At 35.8% G+C, this 22,694-nt stretch overlaps 1 protein-coding gene across 1 annotated transcript; it reads right to left on the bottom strand.

Annotated features, from left to right (window-relative positions):
- Nucleotides 1-994: 994 nt before the first annotated feature.
- SLC38A11 (solute carrier family 38 member 11) lies at nt 995-18,997 on the bottom strand. The gene is made up of 12 exons (XM_056496698.1): nt 18,818-18,997; nt 16,979-17,096; nt 16,532-16,606; nt 15,810-15,944; nt 14,077-14,142; nt 12,396-12,502; nt 12,162-12,241; nt 8,076-8,146; nt 7,054-7,215; nt 5,235-5,347; nt 4,439-4,570; nt 995-2,560 (listed from the first exon to the last, which is right to left on the bottom strand). The coding sequence occupies exons 1-12, from the start codon at nt 18,845-18,847 to the stop codon at nt 2,315-2,317; spliced, it is 1,335 nt and encodes a 444-aa protein (XP_056352673.1). The 5' UTR covers nt 18,848-18,997; the 3' UTR covers nt 995-2,314.
- Between the last annotated feature and the right edge of the window lie 3,697 nt (nt 18,998-22,694).

Genomic DNA, 22,694 nt, shown 5'->3' with positions numbered 1-22,694 from the left:
GGCTGATGATAAGAATATTAATGTAAAAAAATTAGAAAATACTTTGCACTTCCCACATCAGAAAGTCATACATAAACTGTCTGCTTAGCTCCTGTGAGAATGGTAATTGTACATCTGGTGTCCTGAAATGCCTTCTCAGCTGGAGAGAGGAACATGGGGAAATAGTGAGTCACACTACCAGTTTTTGATCTGAAACTTTAAATGCTGGCATCCATGGCAGCCAGCTTCTCATTTCCAATATACTTATGGCTTGGAGAGCTCCATCATCACCTGGGAAATTCATGAATGAAAACAAATTCATGAATGATTTTATGATTATATGAATTCAGTTAGTTTTGGCAAAAGAAACTTCTAAGAGCAAGAGAAACTAGCAGCAATGAAAAAATTTAATTGACCACTACTACTTCAGACTTAACATTTCCAAAATTTAAAAAAACAGTGAAAAAAATTCTTTACATTGTCATTTACAAAGCAGAAAAGCATAGAAAGACTCATCCTTCATAAAGGCCATGCAAACATGATTAAATAACAACATAGCCTCAGTACAATGAGATGGAAATTATTCCATTGACACTTTATAGCAAAGATAGTTTATAATTAATACCTGAAACAAGGTAACCTACTTTAAAAGTTAAAAAAAAAATCAGAAAAAAAAATAACAAAGCGCATGAAGGAATTATGATTTATCAGAAAGATCTCATTAGCTGTCACAAGAAAATATTACTTGGGTTTAACTCCATTTGGTATAGAAGAAAATGAATCTATTCAGTAACAATTCACCCACAGCTAAGAAAAAATCACCTATTCCTAAGTCTAAACTGGTGAGAAATATTCTCTGTGAACAGTATCAGGTACCTGGAGAACAAATAAATTATCACCCTCAAAGCTGACACTATGTAGAGAAATGAAAGCAGAGTAATACTCACATTTCTCTCGAATTGCTTTACAACTTAAAAAAAAAACCAACAAACTAAAGAAACAACAAAACCCCAGTAATATTTAAAGCATTTATTTGGAAGTATTTCTTTTAAAAAGTGTGTTATTCTTACAAGTATTATCACCATCTAGTGACACGTGCTTACAGTTCTGTTAAACTGGAAGTCTTGAATGATATAGCTTTGTCATGCAAGAAGAAGACAAAACCCATCCACATTAAGCAGCATAAAAATGAAGCAGCATTATGCATCTAGTTGGAATGAGAAACCACAAGTATCACAATAATGCAAAAATTAACTCAAGTACACATTTTGATTTGGTAACAATACATTTTCAAAATGACAGTATGGATATGACTGAGGATACTCATCACTCAACCTCAAATTAGTCCCATTCTATAGGCACGTGAATCTATTTCTATATATGTTTATGTGTGTATGTATATTTATACACATATATACATGAATCCTTGATGTTAAATGCATTTTGGAAAACATAACAAATCAAAATTTGACAAACCATGACAAAATCATTAGTCATATACTGAAAAGAAACAGAGGACTAGAATGATAATCAGGTTTAGAATGTTAGTTTCAATTCAGTTTCATAAATAATGAATAATATTATAAATGTAAGAATTGAGCTGCAATGTAATTTTCTTCTTTTTAAATCTTGAAATTTTTACAAAGAATGCCTAGTTGAATCTTTTTAAATCCACTCTTGTGGATTTATTTGTGCAATATATTTCAATTACAAGATCACATATTGTAACAGTTACAATTAAATTGTATCAGTTACAGTTCAGTCAGAATACAAAATTTCTTTTGACTCAAGATCCAGTAAAAGGGAAGCTTTCAGCTCTAAAGGACAGTTACTGCAAATTCAAAGACAGAATTAATAAGAGTCTTTAAATTTAATAGCAGAATTGTAATACACAGAGATCCAGACATACTTTTTGTCAAGACTTCAATAAACCCCCATATTATTGTGTGCTAATAAATATACATGAAAGATTATAAAATTAATAAAAACTAAGTTAAATCAATGAAACATGGGAAAGGTTTATATTTCAAAACATTTAATTTACAGCTTTTAAACAGCACTGCAGATTAAGTTAAAAAATGCAACCTTTGTGGCAGGCTTGCAAGTTATTCAAGTAATGTCTACTGAAAGGCACCTCTGAGATTTAGTGTTTCAACAGTTAAAACTGAAACCTTACCTGAAAAAGGATGGCAGCATAAAATCAAGTATGTAATTACAGTTTAAAATCCTTAGTGCATCTCAAAACAAGGAAAATCTTTGTTCTGCTCTCCTTTAAACTGACATGTATGGCTCACTACGAGATGTGCCTGATCCAGCCTGGAGATCAGTGTGCTACCTATGGTGGAAGGGTGGTGTTGTGCAAAGAAACATTACTAGGAAAGCAGTAGAACATTTCTTTTCCATGGCTACATTCCTGGGGATGCAAGACAGTCATGACAAACCCAACTGCCATCACTAGCACACCAAGAGCAAGAATCAGGCAGGATATGAGGTTATCTGAATGGTTCCACCGCTCCTTGGACAGCTTTAGATAACACGCAGATGGGATGATAAAAACAAGTGGGGTGGCACTCAGAACTCCCTGTGTATGGGAAAGAGCAATAGAAAAAAACCTCATAAGCATGTTTATTTAGATGTGAAGAACAAAAACCTAAGTTTTTAAACAGTTGTGATTAGACTGATGCAACAGTAAAAACAGAGGATAAAGGACTTTTCCTGTGTTGCTATATGGAAAATTTTTTCAAAGTCCAAAATAATATGCAAAAATATCTGTTAAACTATTGCAAATAATTAATATTTAAATAAATGCTTTTGCTTTGCTGATACAGAATAATACTTTAATATTGCAAGAAGCTTTTAATCTTATTACCCAAAGTTTCTCAGCTTAAGAGATAGAGTAAAAGTCCAAACATAGTTCTTCAATACTTGAACTGATTTAAAATATTTAAGATAATTCAGAGGTGTTTAGATATATCACTGCCTTTAAAAGAAATAAGTTTTTTTGAAAAGTAGAAGCATCATGTAGCAGTTCAAAGAATTCTGATCAGTTTTGACATTTATAACCTGATTTAGGCTGACTTCCCTATGAAAGGAAAGCTCCTTTTGACAGAGTAGAATCTTTTCTCTCACTAAAAATTCAGCTCCCCTTTAAATGCTCTCTTAGAAAGGGGCAAACATAAAGCACTTTAAAAAATTATTTTCATAGTAAAGCCAACTGCAGATTAGTATATGAGTTACATGCCAAAACGGTGCAATTTTTATGTTTATTAATTTTGAATGTTTATTACACTTCTTTGTTACATGCTTAACAAACACTGTGTTTCAATTTAATTATGGTGAGATAGTAATCCAGCCTAAGTAATAACTTTACATCATCATTTGTACAAAAGTTCCAATATTTGTATGGTAGAATCTCTTAACAGTGATCAGTAGTAGGTACAACCACAAACTATCTCCTCCATGAAAATTAAGATTTAGGTCTGTGAAGTAACACAAATCAGCATCCCAGTAAAAGAATAACAAAGCAAACTCTGTGGCCCTTTGACTCCCATATGATCCAATAGTTTCCCTATGGCTTGTGTTTTGTTCTAAAACCAGAAAGCAAGAGAAGAGTAAGCAGGGTCAGAGTAGTATCAAATGCCATCTGTGGTGAAGAGCCAAAAGACAGCTCTTCTGCTGGACAGAAAGCCAGCTGAAAAGACAGATCACCTTTCTTTTACAAGTAAACAACACTCTACTGTTGGATATCAAGACTGAACTATCTTCCTGAGAATAATTATTACATCCAATAAATACCTACAGCTGTATTGTCAAATTCTCTCTTAGAAAACAAAAGAAAAAAAAACCATGCAAGATAGGAGCTACTCATGCAAATGCCGAGTTATCAACTTCTATTTGTAACTGAATAAAGGTATCACTTGACTATTGACTAATTACTTAGAAAAAAAACCACTGCATTGATGGAACGCTTGCTTTTGAGGAAATAGCATATTTCCAGTTACTGTCTCTGTGGTCTAGCTACTACTGGTTCTTTCTTTCTACCTTCCTTTTTGGTTTTAGCCCCTTTGGCACAAGGCAGTCACTAGAATTGGCCCCAGTGTTTAGCAATTTGCCAAGTTCATCAGAAGCAGGGACTAGAGAAAGAAATGCTAAGTTCAGTACCACTATACAGTTTGGATGAGTATTTTAGTGATTTCTGCTGCGACTTCAGCACATTCAGTAAGTCATAGCCGCTTTCCTATCTACAAAACTTCTAAAACCCACCCCAACCATATGACTTTTACTTCCTGAACTTCCTTTCACCTTTAATTATCTGGTTTTGAAGCAGTAATTCCTTCTTGTAGCACTACTACTGACTATGTCAAATTACATGAGATTTTCAGTAGAGCTGTGGATTTTACAAAGTTCTGATTTATGAATAAATGATTTATTAAATAAAAGAGTGCATAGGTTCACTTACATTCAGCTCTAAAACTATTCCAAGGCAATCATACATTAATGATACACCAGTCGCCACAGCAATGATAACTACTGTCACAACAACATGGAAAACTGTTGAGAGGTTCCCATGGAAAAACACATTGGCAATCACCTGAAACAGAACAACAATTTTAAACCTTTATTTTTCTCCTTATGTTATCAAACAGCTTACTCCAAACCTTCTAACCTTAGGAAACTAAAGGAATGGGTGAGAATATACTGGCAGAATTTTACTTACCTTGCTTTAAGAAAACATCTTCATCTGCTTCCAAAAATAACCCGTAACAGTCACTGCTAAAATTGCAGAACACCTGCCAAATTGACTTAGTTATACCTGTAGGATTTTAGGATTTAGTCTTTTTTCATTTTCCCGCTACGGAATAAATCCACTTACAATTATTTATTGAATTGATGAATTTCCTAGATGGAGATACTTCTAAAAAGCAAAACTATTAAGAATGAAAAGTATGTATTTTTGGCTATTCTCAACACAGTAACAACAGCGTCATTTATGCCAAACTTGGAATTTTAAGCAGTCCTGATATTATTAAGTCACTATTAATATAATGTTGACTAATATATTAAACCTAAAACATTATATGGCCAGTGTCTAAACAGTGTAACTAGGCCCCCATACTCATTGCACACAGCAGGATAAAATATGCTACTATTTATCACATATTAACCATAGATTCACCTACAATATGTATTAATGCTGTGACAATATTATTAATATATAACAACCATGTTAAAGGGAAAATGTAATAAATTCTTACCTCTCTGGTCACAAAACATTCAAGGGGGAAGGTCAGAATTACAGTAACTCCATAACAAAATCTTCCAAATGTAGCAAGGTTGTCATCTCTACAGTAGTTTTCAAATATGTCTCCTGAGGTATAGCAAAACACCAATTAGCTTGAACTTCACATAATTTACCTTTACCTTTTACCTTTAATTTTCAACTTGAAGTGCAGGTTACTGGAGTAACTGAGATTTTTGTGATCCCCTCTTCTGACACGTAACTAAAAACTAGTTGAAGTCACAAGTTACGTCCAGGAGCAACTTTCAGCTTAGCTGGTAGCAGTGTTTTTACCTCAAGCAGCATTTGTCTTCAAAAAATATTTCTAAATGTACATATCAGAGTTTGTCATCTGTTAACTTCCCCGTAACATACATTTTGCATGAGATGCCAGTGTTTGACTAAATAAATATGTGACAGATTCAGAAAGAAAGCTTATGTGTAAAAGACAAAATTTCCTTAAAAACTCCTAGAACAATTACATAAAAAGGTGAGTTATCTGTGGAGAACTGCATTTCACTGATAGTATCTAATCACAGCTAATAAGCTGTAGAGAAGAATTTCACATATTCTGACCCCAAAAGCCCATTATAAACTTACGGATTATTACCTAGGAAATCATCTTGTATGTAAAACAAAAACATCACTATAAAATTCAAATAATCTTGAATCTGTAATAATGATCTGTGAACCACAAGAGACAGTGCAAGACAGAGACCAGATGATCTATCAGATCTCTTTTATGTGATTACAATACAGTCTCACGATTTACTACTTTAGGGATCACAATGGCACTAAAGAAGCAATAACGTGTACTTTAAAAAGCCAAAAGATTTTGACAGGGGAGATAGAAGGTGAGATGGAACCTGCTAATACAAGAATCATAGGTGAGATGGAACGTGCTAATACAAGAATCATAAACTGAGGAGGAGCTGCAGGCAGAGCTTCCTATACCTGAAAGTTCTCAGCCAGCCTGCACTTGGTCTACCCACAGTACATCTAGGACAGTAACTTACTCTGAAGAACAGATAAACCAGGAATCCCCATCATACAATTTCTCTGTTCTCAACTAAATGTTGTTGCTATCAGAAAAAGCTTGGAAGCCTCCTCCTACAATCCAGAATGTTAAGTAATGGAAAATATGCTTGATTATGAAATGGGTATTTTCCTTGAAGAAAGTAAAGCACTGAAACCAATTTATACCATGCTCTTATGAACATACCTGTTTCATTTCAACAAAAAGATGTTAAACAGCATGATGTAACATTGATTATATATATATATATATATATATATATATATTTATGTGTATTCATATACCCATAGAGGGGTCAGTAGAATTAGTAACACCAGAACAGCTGTTGCAAAGATAGGAAATATCTCTAACTCTAGGATGCTCTATTAGTATAGAAAGGAAAAAATGTAAGAAAATATACACATATATATATATCAGATAGCCTGTAGGAAATTTTTGTTCTTATTGCTCTCTGCTGCTGGACCATGTGAATAAATCACAGCTGTGTAGTCCTCAGAGTTTGAAGGATGGAAGTATTCAAAGGGGACTTCCACTGGTGAGGCTTATGCTTAAGAATCTGACAGCTATTAGCATGTAGCTGACATTTTTAGACCCCGTTTTGAGTGTTTAGTAACTATGAGGAATGTCCCATTTCTGCCCAAATATACTCTAATTTTTGCCTTTTTACAGTCACCAAGATGTTTACAGAAAAAAATCAGACAGAAAGGCAGAAATGTAAGGATTATAGCAAACACCAAAACGGAGGGATCAAGCAGTTTACCTTCTGTGTATCCTGTAAAAGTCATATATCCACAGGCAGCAAACACTATACTGATGACAAGAGCAAGGGACACAGACATATGTGTGACTTGAGACCAGTTCTTTAATGTGGGTTCTTCCAGAGACCCATATATTAGAAAGCTGTTATGATGGCAGATGAATGCTGAAACACATGACAGTTAAAGCAAATGTATGAATTCATGCATAAATGCATAGAGACACAGCACAGTTTGAATTCACTCATTATTAAATACAAACATTAATCTTGCAAGGAGTGGCAAAGATAAATGGATTGAACCTTTGCTTGCTTAGTTGATTTGATGAAGGTTTATATTCATCCTGAGATGATTCTGATTACATTATCCTTAAATGCTATGCCATTTCCCACTCTGCACATCTCCATTCCACAGCTATTTCCTCTTCCTGCTCATCATTTACTCAAGAACCCAGCAGCAGATTTGAGAAGTCTATTTGGTTTTTTTTTTAAATCTACAGAGTCATTTGCTGCTTTCAGACTTCATATGGCATCCATTTCAGGCAGCAGCAATCATTGGGAGGCCTCAGATTATCACAACATTAACAATAAATAATATACCAGATCCTGCAGGCAGGAACAGATTTCAGAATGAGGACTTTTCTGCTAGAAGTTACCTAAGGGAATGCAGAATGATCCCAGCCTGCTCAGTTTATCAGTCAGACAAACCCATTGATGCAGGGGCTTTAGGATGACCTGCACAGGTGAGCTGGACTCATGTGCACACTGTCTCTGCTAAGGGGCAAGCCTCTAGGCCAAATGAACAATGGATGAGATTAATGTCTCACAATAACAATGACATTCATATGGATTATTCAGTCAATTTCTTTTTTTTTCCCTACACCAGTTTAACAGGAATATATTTTAAAAAATCTTGATTCAAAATATTAAATATTTCCTTAACAAAAATTAAATAATTTCTTACAATTTATCTTGATACTGGGAAAAAAAACAGGAAAACCCAGCAAAAACAGCAAAAAAACACTTACCAAATGACATCACTCCAATGGCTTGTACAGCATTTGATTTTGCAAATATCCATGCATTTTCTGATTTGGGTCTAAAACAGAAATTTAAATAATTACCCTCTTTTCAATTATCAGTTATTAAAAATTACTCAAGGAACAAGCTGTAATACAGAACTGCTGCCAGACAAATCTCCAGAGGTCTCTGAAATAGCCCCAGTGTTTATCAAAAAGCTGAAACCAGGGAAATACCTTTCTCATCTCTCTTGCTTTGATTCAAGTATTTCTGTAACCAGTGTTTACAGTCAAAAATATCAGTTTTGTAAATAAACTCTTCAAGTCAGCATATACCAAGAAACAGCAACATGGAAGGTAAAAGCTGTTACTGATTCTGACTAAGGTTATCTCAACTGCAAATGTCCTCTGACTATTTAAAGGCAATTTCTACCTTTGAATTTAAATATGTAATCCATGCAGTCTAGAGATAGCATTTTTCTAGGCTACAAACCAAGTGAGGGACTTTGCCTTTCTTTACACCTCTTCCAATTGTTCCTAATAGTAAAGAATTCTGCTGCTTCCCAAAACATATAAGAAATTGTAAGAGAGTACATGGAGACTGCTACAGTCAAGCGAGAATGTAATATTCCCCACACATCCTCCTCTAAGATATGCTCACAGATTTGGACCTGTAGCAATTGCACTCAAAAATCACTCCACCTAGCAACTTGTCTGGAAAATTAATATTAATAATTTTGACTGTAATAGTTTCAGGAAAACATTCACATCTAATTGGAACAATTGCAATAATATTTCAAAATATAAAGAGTATAAAGGAAGCTAACACTACATTTGTTCCATTCTGTAGCCACTAGAGGTCAGCTTTGATAAAAAACATACAAAATGAAAATGTGTTTTATGCTTTCCTTTGACTCTTTCCTAGTAATAATTAAGTTAGATTATCGAATACCTTATAAACAAAAGTATTTTTAAATGCACAGAAATAAAGAATGCTTTCTCCTTAAACACATTTAATTTCTGTGAAAACAGTATATTCTGTGCAATGTTATAGCTATATTATGAGCTCTTACAAACAGATTTAAAAAGGGAATTCAGAAAGCACACGAATTTCACTTGAAAAATTTTTAATAAAAGTGGCCAATTAATTAAAAAAAAAACCAAATCACAGGAGCTGGTTTTCCCCTTGCACAGCGTTAGCTTATGCACTAGCAATACACAAAAGACCAAGATACTGCTTTCCTTTACCAATGAATGACAGATCAGATTAGGAGTATTATTTGGGGGAAAAAATCCAAAAGAACAAAATCCTGCTTATTTAGCAATCTAAGAAGATAAATTCCTTCCCCTCTAGTTGCAGAATAGAAGAATTTCAGATCCCTGATTTGAATACTACCAGCAGCTTGTAATGTCCTACAATGTATGCTGGTACAGATGTGCTATTTTCTTCAGTAAATCATGTACTGCTGCATGTGCATTGAAAAACATTTTCATATCATGGGAATAAAGGGATCTCATGTAGTGAAAGCACACAGCCAGAAATTTCATTTTTGAGTGTTTGGAACTGAGAGCCAACAGTTCTAGAGCTGTGATCACATCAATAAAAAATTACCCCCAAGTTCAGTCTGCAAAACACAAAGACACATGAAAAGCTCCTGGGAAAGGGTGCAGGTAACATGAAAGTGTCTATATGAAATAAGACTTCATAGAAAGACTTCTCAGAAAGAGAAAACTGTGCCAGAAAACAGTAGGTGTTAGTTATGGAAGAGCCACAGAGTGAACAATCACATAAAATCACTCACAAGTCAAAGGGCAGCTAATGGAAACATCATCTTCAAAGTAAATGTACACACATTGATATAAAAATATGCATCTCTGTAGGCAGATGCATACACACACACTGAAAGAATATCACAAGAATACAGGATAACTTGTGGTTTTTCAATCCTGTTGCCACTGGTCAAGATTTTTTTTTTTTTTTTTTGAGAGGATCTTTGTTCTGACCTACATTCCTCCTAGGAGTTATTAGGGGAAGATTTTAACTGCTGCTTATACAAGAATAGCATTAGCTGTGAAAATCCATGAATGACAAAGCCAGCTAGCTCTCTGCTTCTCACTCAGTGTATAAAAGCACAGGCTATGCCTGCATGAACAGGAAGTTTTTTCATTCTGAAGAACTATTAGAAGGGGGAAAAATAACAGCTTTTTTACACGTGTTTTTCAAGCACTTGAAAACGCATAAGAGTCTGCTGACCGTATCCACTGTGGTTAGGCCAAGAAGCAACCAATATGAAATGGACTCATACATAGTCAGGAAGAATTCATAAGAAAAGGCTAGTTAAGGATTGGAATGGGAAACCATGGAATTGTCTAGCTTGTTCTTGGCAATCATCTGTCATCAGTGGCAGATACATAATCAGTTCTGCCATATATCAATTGTAAGGATTAAATATTCTTGTCCCCACCAAGCCCTTATCCAGGACTATTCTTTTCCTATATGACAGATACAATGACTGTGCTTTCATAATAATGATTTTTAAAAATCTCTTCAGGAACTCTAACTTCTATTGCATTTTATTTTAATTAGGATTCATGGTAAATGAGTTAATTCATTTATTTCACTTTAAATATGACAGTATTCTTTATTTTCATTGCAAAAAAAAAAAAAGTCATACCATTTTACAACAAAAGAGAAGAGAGTTTTAAAAATTGAGTATATGTCTATGTCTAACTGTAAAAGAAAAACAGCAAAGATAGTAGAAATAGACATTAACAGAATGTTGGTGAGGAAAAAATTCACCAACTGTTTATCAACCAACTTGCTAAATGCATATTTGGAAGTCTCTAAAGAATTAAGAGGTAAAATTCCAAGACTCGTTCAAAACCAAACAGCATGTACTGTAAGAAAAACTAAAACCATGCATTCCATATTTTTCAGTGCATCACAACTGTGGAGAAGAAATGTTACCATAGTAACAAGGTTATCAGTAACTATTATATATAGCTTCTTCCTTTTTTAACAGGGAATTTTGAGATTAACCTTTTAAATACCCCTTTGACACACTGTGAAAAACATACTGCTCCAGAAATATGGTGGGGAGGGAAGTTCCACACTGTTCTGAGAGACAGATTTTATGGATGATAGACAACATCATCTGGTACAACTTAAGAAACTGCTATTCTAAGCATCTTCCTACCATTAAATCTGAATACCCTGCAATTAACCCATGTATCACAGCAGTAATACAAATGAACAATTGTGCCTAGCACTGATGAAACAATCCTGATGGAAGAATCTACTTAGGGAATAAGGGCATAAGAAGCACCATATAAGCCTGTTCCAATAAAAATAAAAAAGCACATTCAGAAATAGAATTTGTCTTCTTTATTAATGTATCTATACATTTAAAGGATGAGAAAAAAGACAGCCCTTCTAAGCCTTTAAGGAAAAATAATAGATTCAGAACACTTGCAATATAATCATAAAAATATTGTCATAACACATGTGTACTAAATTGTCTAGAACACTCCAATGTCCAATGTTAAATGCTACTTTCAGAGTATAAGTGCTGTAAGAGTTTTTGATATAATATAGTTGTTTTCTCAAATGACAAAAAGATTTTATTATTGTGTTGTTTTTAAAAATTCTCCGTGTTTGTATTTGATTTTTATTATAAATTTTTATATTTATCTTATCAGAAAAAGAAATATTCCTAAAATAGCATCTATTTTAATGCCTGTAAATATAGGTAGTCTGACAATCATGGAAAAATTTTTAAAATTTTTTTAAAAAATGACAGACAATCTCACATGCTCTTTCAGGACCCTACTGCTATTAGTCATCCATAATTTCTCATTTTTCTCAAGGGGTTTTGAGACTTTCTCTAAATTTATTTATACCCAATAAAAAAAAAAAATTTAAAAGGATGAAGTATATTTAGCTGTTCATTTTTTATTAGTGTTGATAGAGATTGTTCAACTATCTGTCTGTTCCAAAGCAAGCATGTTCCACATCTATGCAAGTAAATGCAATAGCGAAGTAACAGATTATATATTAACAGAAGTTCACTTTGTGGCAAGTGTAAGAATACTCACACTTGTGGACTGAAGGTTACTGTTCTCACCATCACAACAATCAGGATGACAATAGTTAGAATCAGAGAAAGAAGAGATACCTGTAAAGGTAAAAGTATGACTTCAGTCAATAAGCTGTTGAAAGGTTGTCATTTGAGTAGCATAATGCATTTGTTAATTATTTATACAAAGTTATGACTGGCACTTATTTTCAATGGCACACAGAACAATAAACCAAAAATCAACTGCTGTTACCTTTCCCAATTTTGCTATGTCTCGATATAAAGATATAGGTAAGGTAAAGATGATGGTGGTAACAAGAATTATGAAGTGACGGTCGGTAAGCACGTTATCCAGCCCAACTAAAGCAAAAAAGAAAATAATTTATTTCTTTAAGACACTAACTTGAGGAAAAGATTAGCTACATTTGAAAGGTCAGAAGTAACAAACTGTTGGAGACCAAGCTTTTATTCCCTTTACTCAGCCTAGGTAACACTGAAAACTAGGCATTAACTACACCGAGAAAGCCATGAACAGCATGGGCATACGCACAAGAATTCTGAAAATTCAAACCAAATGCCTAACATATGGGATATATTAAATCAAAATTGCAAAGTCTGGATTCCTACACATAGATTGGTATTAACCTCTTTCATCATGTCTGGGTCAATGCTGGGAGACTGCAAGTAAAAAAATTTACTACTTCTTTCTGCCATTTAGTCTTGAGAACTTTTTCATACTCTGAGTTGACATCAATTACTGTGCTGTTTAGGATAGCACTGTTCAGTAAGAAATGGCCTAAAATAAGTTAATTTTGAGGTTTCTTTTGAGCACCTCTTTTCTTGCCATCAGCTGGCTTCCACTTGCAAATTACCATGTGAAGGCAACAATGCAGTTATAATATTCCATGCAATCAGTGGAATTTGTTTGCATAAATGATGGGTTTTTTCAGGCCAGTGACAAAACATCTCCAAGTTCCAGAGAGGTCATCATAAATCATTGGCCTGAATGAATACTTGATGAATAATTATGGTTGGAAAGTGACTGGCAATTGATATGGAAAACTTGGTGTTCTGTTCCCTCTTTTCTTTGGGAGATTATAATGCTTTCCCACCTCTTTCTAGGCAGGTATTCTACCAGACACGTAATAAGATTTTCCATGCCCCTATTACAGAAATCATATTATATATAAATTATTAGATATTCACTGTCACTATCAATTTGATCAGGTCTTCACAGAATAACAGAGTGTGACAAAACTGCATCCACACCTTTCAGGTTTCACATGCTGAAAATTACAGTTCTCCTGTGGAAATGAAACAGTTCATACAAATACACATTTCCACTTCATTACAAACATGTTTTCTCTCAGTTTGATTTCCCAGTGAAAAATGTTTTAACTTAGCTGCTTTTGTGCTAAAGTAGATATCAAACATGTACACAAATTGCTCCACTGATGCGGCTTTGAAAGCTTAGAGCACAGAAGGGAAACAAGGGGGCATGAGTTAAGAAGCATTAAATTCATTATATCATTTACAATTTATCCAGAATTATTCCTTAGATTAAGTACAATTCCACTATTTAAATTATTACAGGAAATATCTAAAAATATTATAAAACCCAATAATCTCGGAAATACACAACTGTGGAAGACTCACTTCTACCTGCTTAGTATTTCACTGAAGCATCTGGTCTCTTCACTGAGTCCACTGATAGCCAAGGACTAGGATTCATAGTTTTTATTTGGGAAAGGCTTATTAAAGAAAAAAAAACAAACTCAAAAAACCCCACTCATAAACATATGCTTCAAGTTCTTTATTTGAACTAAACTTAAAAGTAATTTAGAAGCTAAATTACAGGTAATTCCAAAATACTTATGCTACGCTTTTATACAATACATAATCCCCCATTCTTAAAATTTTTAAATGCATCTTACCTCCAGGAATTCTCTGAAAAACTTTAGTTATAGTGTCTCCTGTTATTATATTGTAACTGATCATAGCTTAAAGAAAATAAATTTTTTGTTAGTACAAATCATATCCAAAATATTTGATTAACACTGAATTCACAGATTTTGTAGATTTTGGGATTATATGCCACTAACCCTCTAATATGAATTCTGGCTAGCAGCAACAACTTGTAAGTTTTAGGTTTAAAAATTAATTATTTAACGCATTTTTTTTTTTAACAGGCACAACCTAAGCAATAATGCAGCCTTATAAGCAAAGCTATTGTGCTGAGTGGCCATATAAGCTTACTTCAGAAGAGGATAAAAAAGGCTTACTAAAGCTGTTTGTTTCAAATAGCAATTCTTTGTCAGTTTATTTTCAAATGCTTGCTTCTAGTTAGTAAATTTCCTGCACTAGTCTAATAATCAGTTCTGCAACGAACTGCAAAGGACTTTAACTCTTTAAACCAGAAAAAAGAAGGAAAAAATAGACTAAGTTATCAGATATGAGCTTTGATTCCTCCCTCTCATTAATAAGTGCTGTGGCCTTAGCACTCACATTTCGTTCTTATCTAATGCTACACTAAGAATGAGTAAATTTGTGCACGTTAAATGTAAATGTGTGCATGCTAGTGTATAGTTATATGTTATTGTATATGAACACACAAAATATATTTACACACTCTTGTGGTCTTCAGCATTTAGACAGCATATATTTAGGTACTGACCTCAACTATACATAAATATTCAGTATTGTGAAAGTTTAAGTCATTAATACTACTTATATAAATTTATTGAAACACTTAAAAGACCATAGCCATAGCTCTATGGTAAGGACTGAGACCTTTACAATTCTTTTTTTGTATTATTGAAGGAGTTGTTGATTTACAAAGGAGTATAATTAAAAGTGTAACACTGCTACCTGCAGTAACAGTAACCTGACATCCTTAAAAATCTCAGGTACCTTTAGCCAGACCCAAAACAGGAATTTTGATCTGTGACTCTGTGATCACCGAGTTCAGATTCTTAGTATCTCAAGTCATCACGTCTTGCAGCCCCATGTGTGAAAACTGATTTAATTATGTTGCAACAGCAGGGGACAGATTCAGATTATAACTTCATTTCAAACTTCAGGTCTAAAAGATTCCTGCCCAGATTATACCTGTTTGTTCATTTACTATTTCTCCTTTGAAGGGGTCTTGACTGCCCAATTTCCAAGTACTCAGTTGGGTATGAGGCTGAACTAATGGTTTTGAAGAGCAATGACAGCACATAATATTCTATTAAGACCCAAACAGTGGCTTCCCCAATTACAGTAACATTGCACTTCTGAAAAAATAGTAATTCAGTACACTCCTAAATTTGTATTTTCATTTTGTTTCAGACACATCAACTTTGTGGTCTGCTACTCAATCTAGAACAGAATCTCCTTTGCTATTTTTCTAGCTACTTTTGTCATTAATTTTCATCTTTGTGATCATGAATTTCTCTGCTATTACATTTCAGTTCATTTCTATTATTCTGATCCTTTAATGCATTGAATTACTCCTCAGTAATTTTTCAGAACCCACAACATAAATTTAATTTTTTTTAAATAGCAAAGAAGCATATATAGTACATTCTTTATATAGTTCTTAATATTTAATCAGTTAAACAATGAAGTAATGTGGAAAAGCTTGTTGCTTATAAAAGTTAAACATTTCTATTTTATGTGATCTTACCAATAAATGGATATAAAAACTGGAGAGTTGAAAGGATTAGATAACCTACAAGACCATATGTTTTTTTGACCAGCTCTTGATAGGTTTTGGTACTGGACAGATTTCCTCCTTTGATCAGTAATATAATGGAATAATCTGTATATAAAAAAATATAAAATTACTGTTAAAGACAAGCCAAATTGTGGTTGATTACTTTTCATCTTCTTTCGCTCCTCTTAAAAAAAAAAAAAGTCTGTAAGAAGAAAAGCAGTGGCACTAGGAAAAGCAGGGAGGAGAAATCTCACAAAATCTTTCAACCCGGGAGCTATAGGCTCATATTGGAAGAAAACCACTTAAAATCATAGTACAATCAAAGGTTTTCATTCTCTGGTCTTTTAAAAAGTCATATACAACCCACTCAAGATTCAGTCTCTTAATTAGGATAAAAACATGCACTCAAACAGGTGATTATGGGGGTACAAACAAGAACCTTCTTTCAAATGTTACCTCGATCAGGAAACCAAGGCTTTGGGAAAGTGCATGCAGTCAAAAAGCAGCTTCATATGTTGTACAGTGAAATTCTCTACTTTTACTAATCTGCTCAAGGGATTAGTGAGGTAAGGAAAAAATTAGCCATTTTTATTGTCATAGATATACTTGTTTAAGGTATAATTAAACTCAAGATCCGCTAAAATATTGCAGGAGTAATTTTATCTTTACAACAGAAACTTCCTTTAGAGTACCTGTGATATAGGCAACCACAAACAAAAGCAGTACTCCTAGAGGAAAACCTGCTTCCTTCATCGAATATGGCAATCCTGCAAAGCAGAAAAGGAGAGATAAAATAAAGAAAAATTCAGATCTTAAAAATGCTAGTCATCTCCCAAATTGGACCAACATGCTTAAACGTCAAAAAGACAATTTTCAGTGGACAAAGTGTTGCTTAAGTATGAAGCTAAGTCAGCACTTGCCCAACCTCCCTGATCATAATGGCCAAGAGACTCTGAGGCATTTATCACTAAGGTGGGGTCTCAACTGACACCTCTGCATTTTTGCAAAGTAAGCAAATAAATACACTGAAAAATCTTTAAAAACAGCAGCAGAAAGTAAGGAGTGTTATTCTCCAAGCTGGATAGTCATGCATGAATAAACAAGGCTGAATACAGGATAGTGGAGAAAAGCAGACTTACCTATAATGCCTGATCCTATGATTGAATTAATGATGTTAAAGCCAGCTGATGCCAGATCACTGTTTCCTCCTTTATTCCTGGGCTTACTAAGGAGGGCTATTTGGTCATCTGTTTCTACCTATTTCAGGAAGACAAGGGAAACACTATACATGAGAAAAATAGGTGAGAACAAGGATTTTGCACAGTCTATTAAGGATTTTTAAAAATTGTCATAGACTCAGATTTGTAGAAGTATTTTGATAAATAAATCCCCTTTTTTCAGTGAGAAATCAAAGGAGTATTAAGCAGCTAATTCCTGTATAAATCTGACCCATAATCTTCTGTAATTCTCTGAAAAATAATAAGTGGAAGGACAGAAATATATATAAACTCAGAGGTAGGTTTCTAAACAAAGGCATTCTTAGTCATGTTTCAAAGGCAGAAATGTGAGTCAAGTCTTTTTGAAAATATTTTGGCTAATATAATTGGTCAGTAAAAAAAGTTCCTGAATCAGGAAAATGAAATTAATTTCACGACTTACTAGTAAAGTATGCCAACATCTTAACATACTGTAATCCAAGGTCTTATCCAGTATTTTAAATATTTCTGTGCCATTTAATGGTTTAGGTAATTATGAATAGTTAATGACAGTATAAAATCAGCTAGTCCCAGAAAGTTTCTGTGGGAAAGAATTTTGGACTTCCCAAAGTGGTTGTGTTCTTGGTGCATCACACTTCTGAATGGACTGCTGCTTGATATTTCCCTTCTTTGAAACTGTCTATAAGTTTTAGAATCTATAATATCAGGTATCAGCAAATGCCACGTTTTAAAATGCATCCTAGGAAGAGACAGGTATTTTAATTTGTTCTGAACCTACCATTCAGTATTTTCATTTGGTGTCTCCAAGTCCTTTTTGTTAACATAGACAAACTAACCATTATTTTCTATCTTCTTCATACCACATAGTTTCAAAAGTAACATTCTCCCACAGTTGTTTCTTATCTAGATTTGTTGTATATTTTTTTATTTCACTACTGATTTCAGCAACAGAAGCTTCACTGTCATTCTTTCTTGAAATTTTAATGCTCTCTGCTGACAGCACAGTACAGGTGAAATTACTCTGAATAGAACAGCCCAGTTCCCTCTCTTCAGTTATTACAAGAAATTGACACAATGTGCATTGCTAAGACCTGGTCACTTTCCCCAGCAGGAAGGGACATATTTAAATGGGCAAAAAGAAAACAAAAAGTTGTGGCACAGGTGAAACGCCTGCTGTGTGGAGAGCAGGGCTCCCGAGGGTGCCCCTGGCCCGCAGAAAGGGAGGGATGCGAGCTGGGAGCCCGGCCAGAGAGCTGTGCAACGCGGGAGGCTGCGGGACAGGCGAACCCTGCCCCTCGCAGGATCGGCTCCTGGGGCCCCTGCGAGCCATGCGCCAGCCAAGCCACCCGCTAAGGCAGCGACAGCAGCGGGCACGGCCGGCGGACATGGGGCACGGCCGGAGACGGGGCGCTCACGCTCTGGTCCTCACGCGACACCGAATTTCAGCCGAGCAGCCGCCCTTCCTTGCCCTGTCTCACAAAGGTGAAGCCCCCGAGACCGCATTTCTCCCATTGCGCGGTACCTATGACTCTTTCTTCCTCCTACGAATTCGGGGGCAACTAACAGAGATGCAGAGGCCATCGCTGCCGCCCCGCGGAGCAGGGACGTTCCGGCGGCCGGCCGCCCCGAGCCGCCGCAACCGGCCGCGGTGCCCCCACAGCCATGCCCGCCCCACGGGCGGCGGAGCGCAGAGCCGAGCCCGGCGGGCTGGCTGCGCCGCGCAGTCCCACACCTCGCCTGCCCCCGGTGTCCGCCCGGTACCTGGCGAGCGGCGGCCGGCGGCGGCTCCATGGCCGGCGGGCCCGGGGCGGGGGCCCCGCGTCCCTCGCGGCGCTCGCGGCGCCCGGCACGGGCTCCCCTCAGGCGGGCTCGGAGCGGTCCCGCGGCACCTCCGCCGTGTGGGAAAGGCGGCCTGGGCCCGTCCGGCGCCTCCCGCGGCTGCACGGACCTGTTGGACCGCGGTCAGGTGCGGGAGCAGCGCCCAGGGCTCGTACGGCCGGGCGGCCCCTCCTCCGGGCCGCCCCTTCGCTGGAAACATGCCAGAAAGTAAGCGCTTCTCTGCCTCGAATTTGTAAAACTTCGAGTTCACCCAACTCTCGTTTACCCCGAAGGCACCAGGAAAGCTTTCGCGGTGGGATGTGTAACAAAAACCAGGTCCAATGTCTTAGCTGCTAATTTGTGGTTGCTTTTTAATATCGGTGCTGTTGGCAAGGCCTCACTCTTCACCTCAGGGAATCAGATAAAGAACATACTGAGGTTCTAGTGAAAGTATGCGAAGAGGCCAAGCTAATTAAAAGATGCAAAAAGACAGTCCTGAAAGTTTGATCGCTAGATATCTCAGTTAGTTGCTGAGACCAAGCAGCGTCCAGCAGAAATATGCTTTGGAAATGTGGAACAAGCCTCACAAGGAAACATACATCTTAAAAAAAACCCATAGGAAGTAGTAGGCATTGATAGAAAAGTGGAAGTCATTAATTTCATGAAGTATTGCTAGACAAAAAATGTAGGGCTTACAAGAATAAAAAATTCTACCTAATTTTGGGAACTTACTCCAATTACTGGAGGGCATCATGAGAATGTGGACCCAAAAAAGATTAAATCACTATGGGGAAAAATGCCTGAGAGATGACAACTAAAAAGCAGAGAAAATAGAGCATGCTAATTTCCTTTCTATAGTTTTAAGAACTCCTATATTTGATAATACTTTGCTGGGGTAAACTGTGGTGGTTAAAGGAGCACATGTCCTGTGCATCAGTAATTTTGTCCTTAAAGATCTATGATGCATATGATTTAATATGGAGAACAAAGTGCGCATAAAGAGCATATATTGCATTTTTGTTCAATAGCTTAAGCACATTAGCTTCAGCTCCCTCAAAAAAGTCTCTAATCATTTCCATGATAAACTACAAGCTGACATGTATCCTTGTGTGACTAGTCAGATGACATGACTCAGCAAAGAAACTTTGAGAGGCCTGAGATGCAATTCCCGTGATTTGTAGCAATGTTATTTTCTTTCTTGGATGATACAAAGAATTCTGTGTAAAACCAGAGAATTAAGTTGTTTTAAAGCAGAGTGTAATAAAACATATAGTAGGTTTTCAAGATAATCTTCTACCAGACTCTCTGTATTTACTACTGTAGCAATTTCTTCACAAGGCCTCTGTATCTAACATCCACATGCTCTACAATAGTGCCCTGAATAATGTGATTTAGTTTTAATTGTTGTTGGGAGTGTGCATTAGTTACCATAGAAAATAATTTCTGTTTTGTGCAAATACTTTCTTTTATAACCTTATAATTAATAATTAATATAATATAATAATTAATTAATATAATTAATAACCTAATAATTAATCAGATACATCCTTCAGACTTTTTTTGACAAATTAAGTAAAGCTTCCGCTATGCAGCTCTTAGTACATAAGAGGGCTGGTGCCTGAATGTGGCACTCACTTATTTAAGAGTCCTAGAATTTTACTTCTATTGATCACACTGGCATGATTCCAAGTTGTGTTATAAACTTAATAGTTTTAATTCAGTATAGCAACAATGAATTAGGGAAAGGAATAGGCACTTCCCAGAAGTATGTGCAGAGGTGCTTTTCCTATATTGTGGAAGTAGTTTTTGATTACTTGGATTGGTCTGTGCTTCTTGTGGTGCTTTAGAATGTTGTTATTGCATAGAATGCTTAATACCAGTTTTAGTCCTAGAGTTAAGACTTGCAGTACATTGTGAATAAAATCGCAGGGTGCACTGCAAGTCCATAATCCACTGTTTACATTATGTTCTTTGGGAGTTTGCCATGGGACAGTTTGTACAATTCTTTACCCCTCTGGTTGTGGTGCAGGATCAAGCTCTGAAGGATTCCAACACAATTAAACCACAGGAGAAAATTCGAAAAAAGCCAAACAAGCAGATGGCACCTTAAAAAAAAAATTGGCACAAAGGAATTTGTGTCTAGAAAAGGAAACAGAAAGAACCATAAATTTTTGTAAAATGATGAAACATGCTAAGGAGGCCAAAATGGGTTAGAGCAGCAATTGCCAAAAAAGAATCTTTATTAGTACCTTTAGTATTTATGATTAGAAATTCTGCAAGAAAATCCTGAAGTTCCACAGAAATTTAAGGCTGGATGGAAAGAGCAACCACAATAAAACCAGAACAGACAAAGTAAAGTAAAACAAAGTAAAATGATCAGGGATGATGAGATGTATTAATCTTGGAATCATAAATTAATTTGTGGCTGGGGAAGGTAGTGCTAAGTTTTTGCTTAATGTCAATGGTACTAGTTGTATTGGAAAATGGCACAAGTGACATGAATATGGCTGCCTGAAAGAACTCCAAGAATGAGCCAGGAAACTACGTACAAACATACCTGACATCCCCACCAGGCAAGGTGTACAAACTGTAATAAATAATAGGATGAGATGGCACTGAACCATGTTGGCAGAGCTTTGTGGAGAAGCCCACACTATTGCAACTTCTGCTTTGCCAGAAGTTTTCTTACTGCTTAAGAACTAGTTTTCTAAAAGCCAGTGAAACCATTGTCATCTTTCACAAGCATTAAACATATTAAAGCAAAGAAGGCATTAAAAAAACCAAAGAAGAGTCAATACTATAAGCTCTTTGTGTACTCCAAGAATGTCTGAATCATCTGAAACCATGTAAGGTTAAAGATATAAGATTAGACACAAAGCAGGCCTAGAAAAATAAGTCATGTGATGCAAATTGACATATAGAGAAAACTACATTTCCTTTTATCTCTAAATGAAGGAATAAAACAGAAAAAAATGAGCATTTTTTGTAAGGGATTAGTGTTACAATCACATGACACTTTAATGTCAGATTCTTTAGTCTTTTATAAAAAGGTCAGTAATCTTTCACTTTTTTGTAGTGTCTTTGAGGCAAATGTATTAAAAAAGGACTATGTTTTCAACAGCAAATTCATTTAGCTGTGAGATACATAACAGTCTGCCAGGAGGAGATTATGGACTTTAAAAAAAAAATATTTTGTTGAAAAATGAGCTTTGGTGATGCATGTGAGCAATGAGTGGAAACTGTCCAGCTATATTGTGCCCCCTGCAAGGACAATCAGGACTACAGGGGAGTGCAACCTCCTAATATGACAGCTGTGGGCAGTCTCTCTGTGTTGCTTAGCTGATGAGCTTAATAAATATCAAGCACCTGGTTTCCTTAAGGGTGTATAGAGCTTTAAATAAACTACTCAAAAGAATTAGAATTATGGTTTGAGGGAAATGTTTGTTTATATCCTAAAACTTCTAAGCTGGCCGTCAAATAAACCTGTAGTATTTGTGAAGTTAGTGGAGAAAAGCTGAATAATTGGCCTGGAAGTTATCACTACAGTTTTTCTTGTCCTGCAAGTTCAAAGTACCATAATCCTTTTTGGAGAAACAGAGTCTTTAAGCTTATCATTGATAAGTCTTCTGTAGGCAATGTTGGTAACCTTGTGTTGATACCTCTTATTGTGGATCTTGAGGCTTCAGTCTCACGTGATAACATTTTCTGCCTCCTGTCCTGCACTGTTATGGTCAAAGGAAGCATAGGGAGGAAAAACAAAATCTTAAACTGCAACTGGCTATGCCTTACTAGTTGGTTGTGACAAATAATATACAGTTTA

The sequence above is a fragment of the Oenanthe melanoleuca genome, chromosome 7 (assembly GCF_029582105.1).
Source record: "Oenanthe melanoleuca isolate GR-GAL-2019-014 chromosome 7, OMel1.0, whole genome shotgun sequence".
Classification (NCBI taxonomy): Eukaryota; Metazoa; Chordata; class Aves; order Passeriformes; family Muscicapidae; genus Oenanthe; species Oenanthe melanoleuca.
The sequence above is the reverse complement of the archived record's forward strand: the minus strand, read 5'-3'. Positions and strand labels throughout refer to the sequence as shown.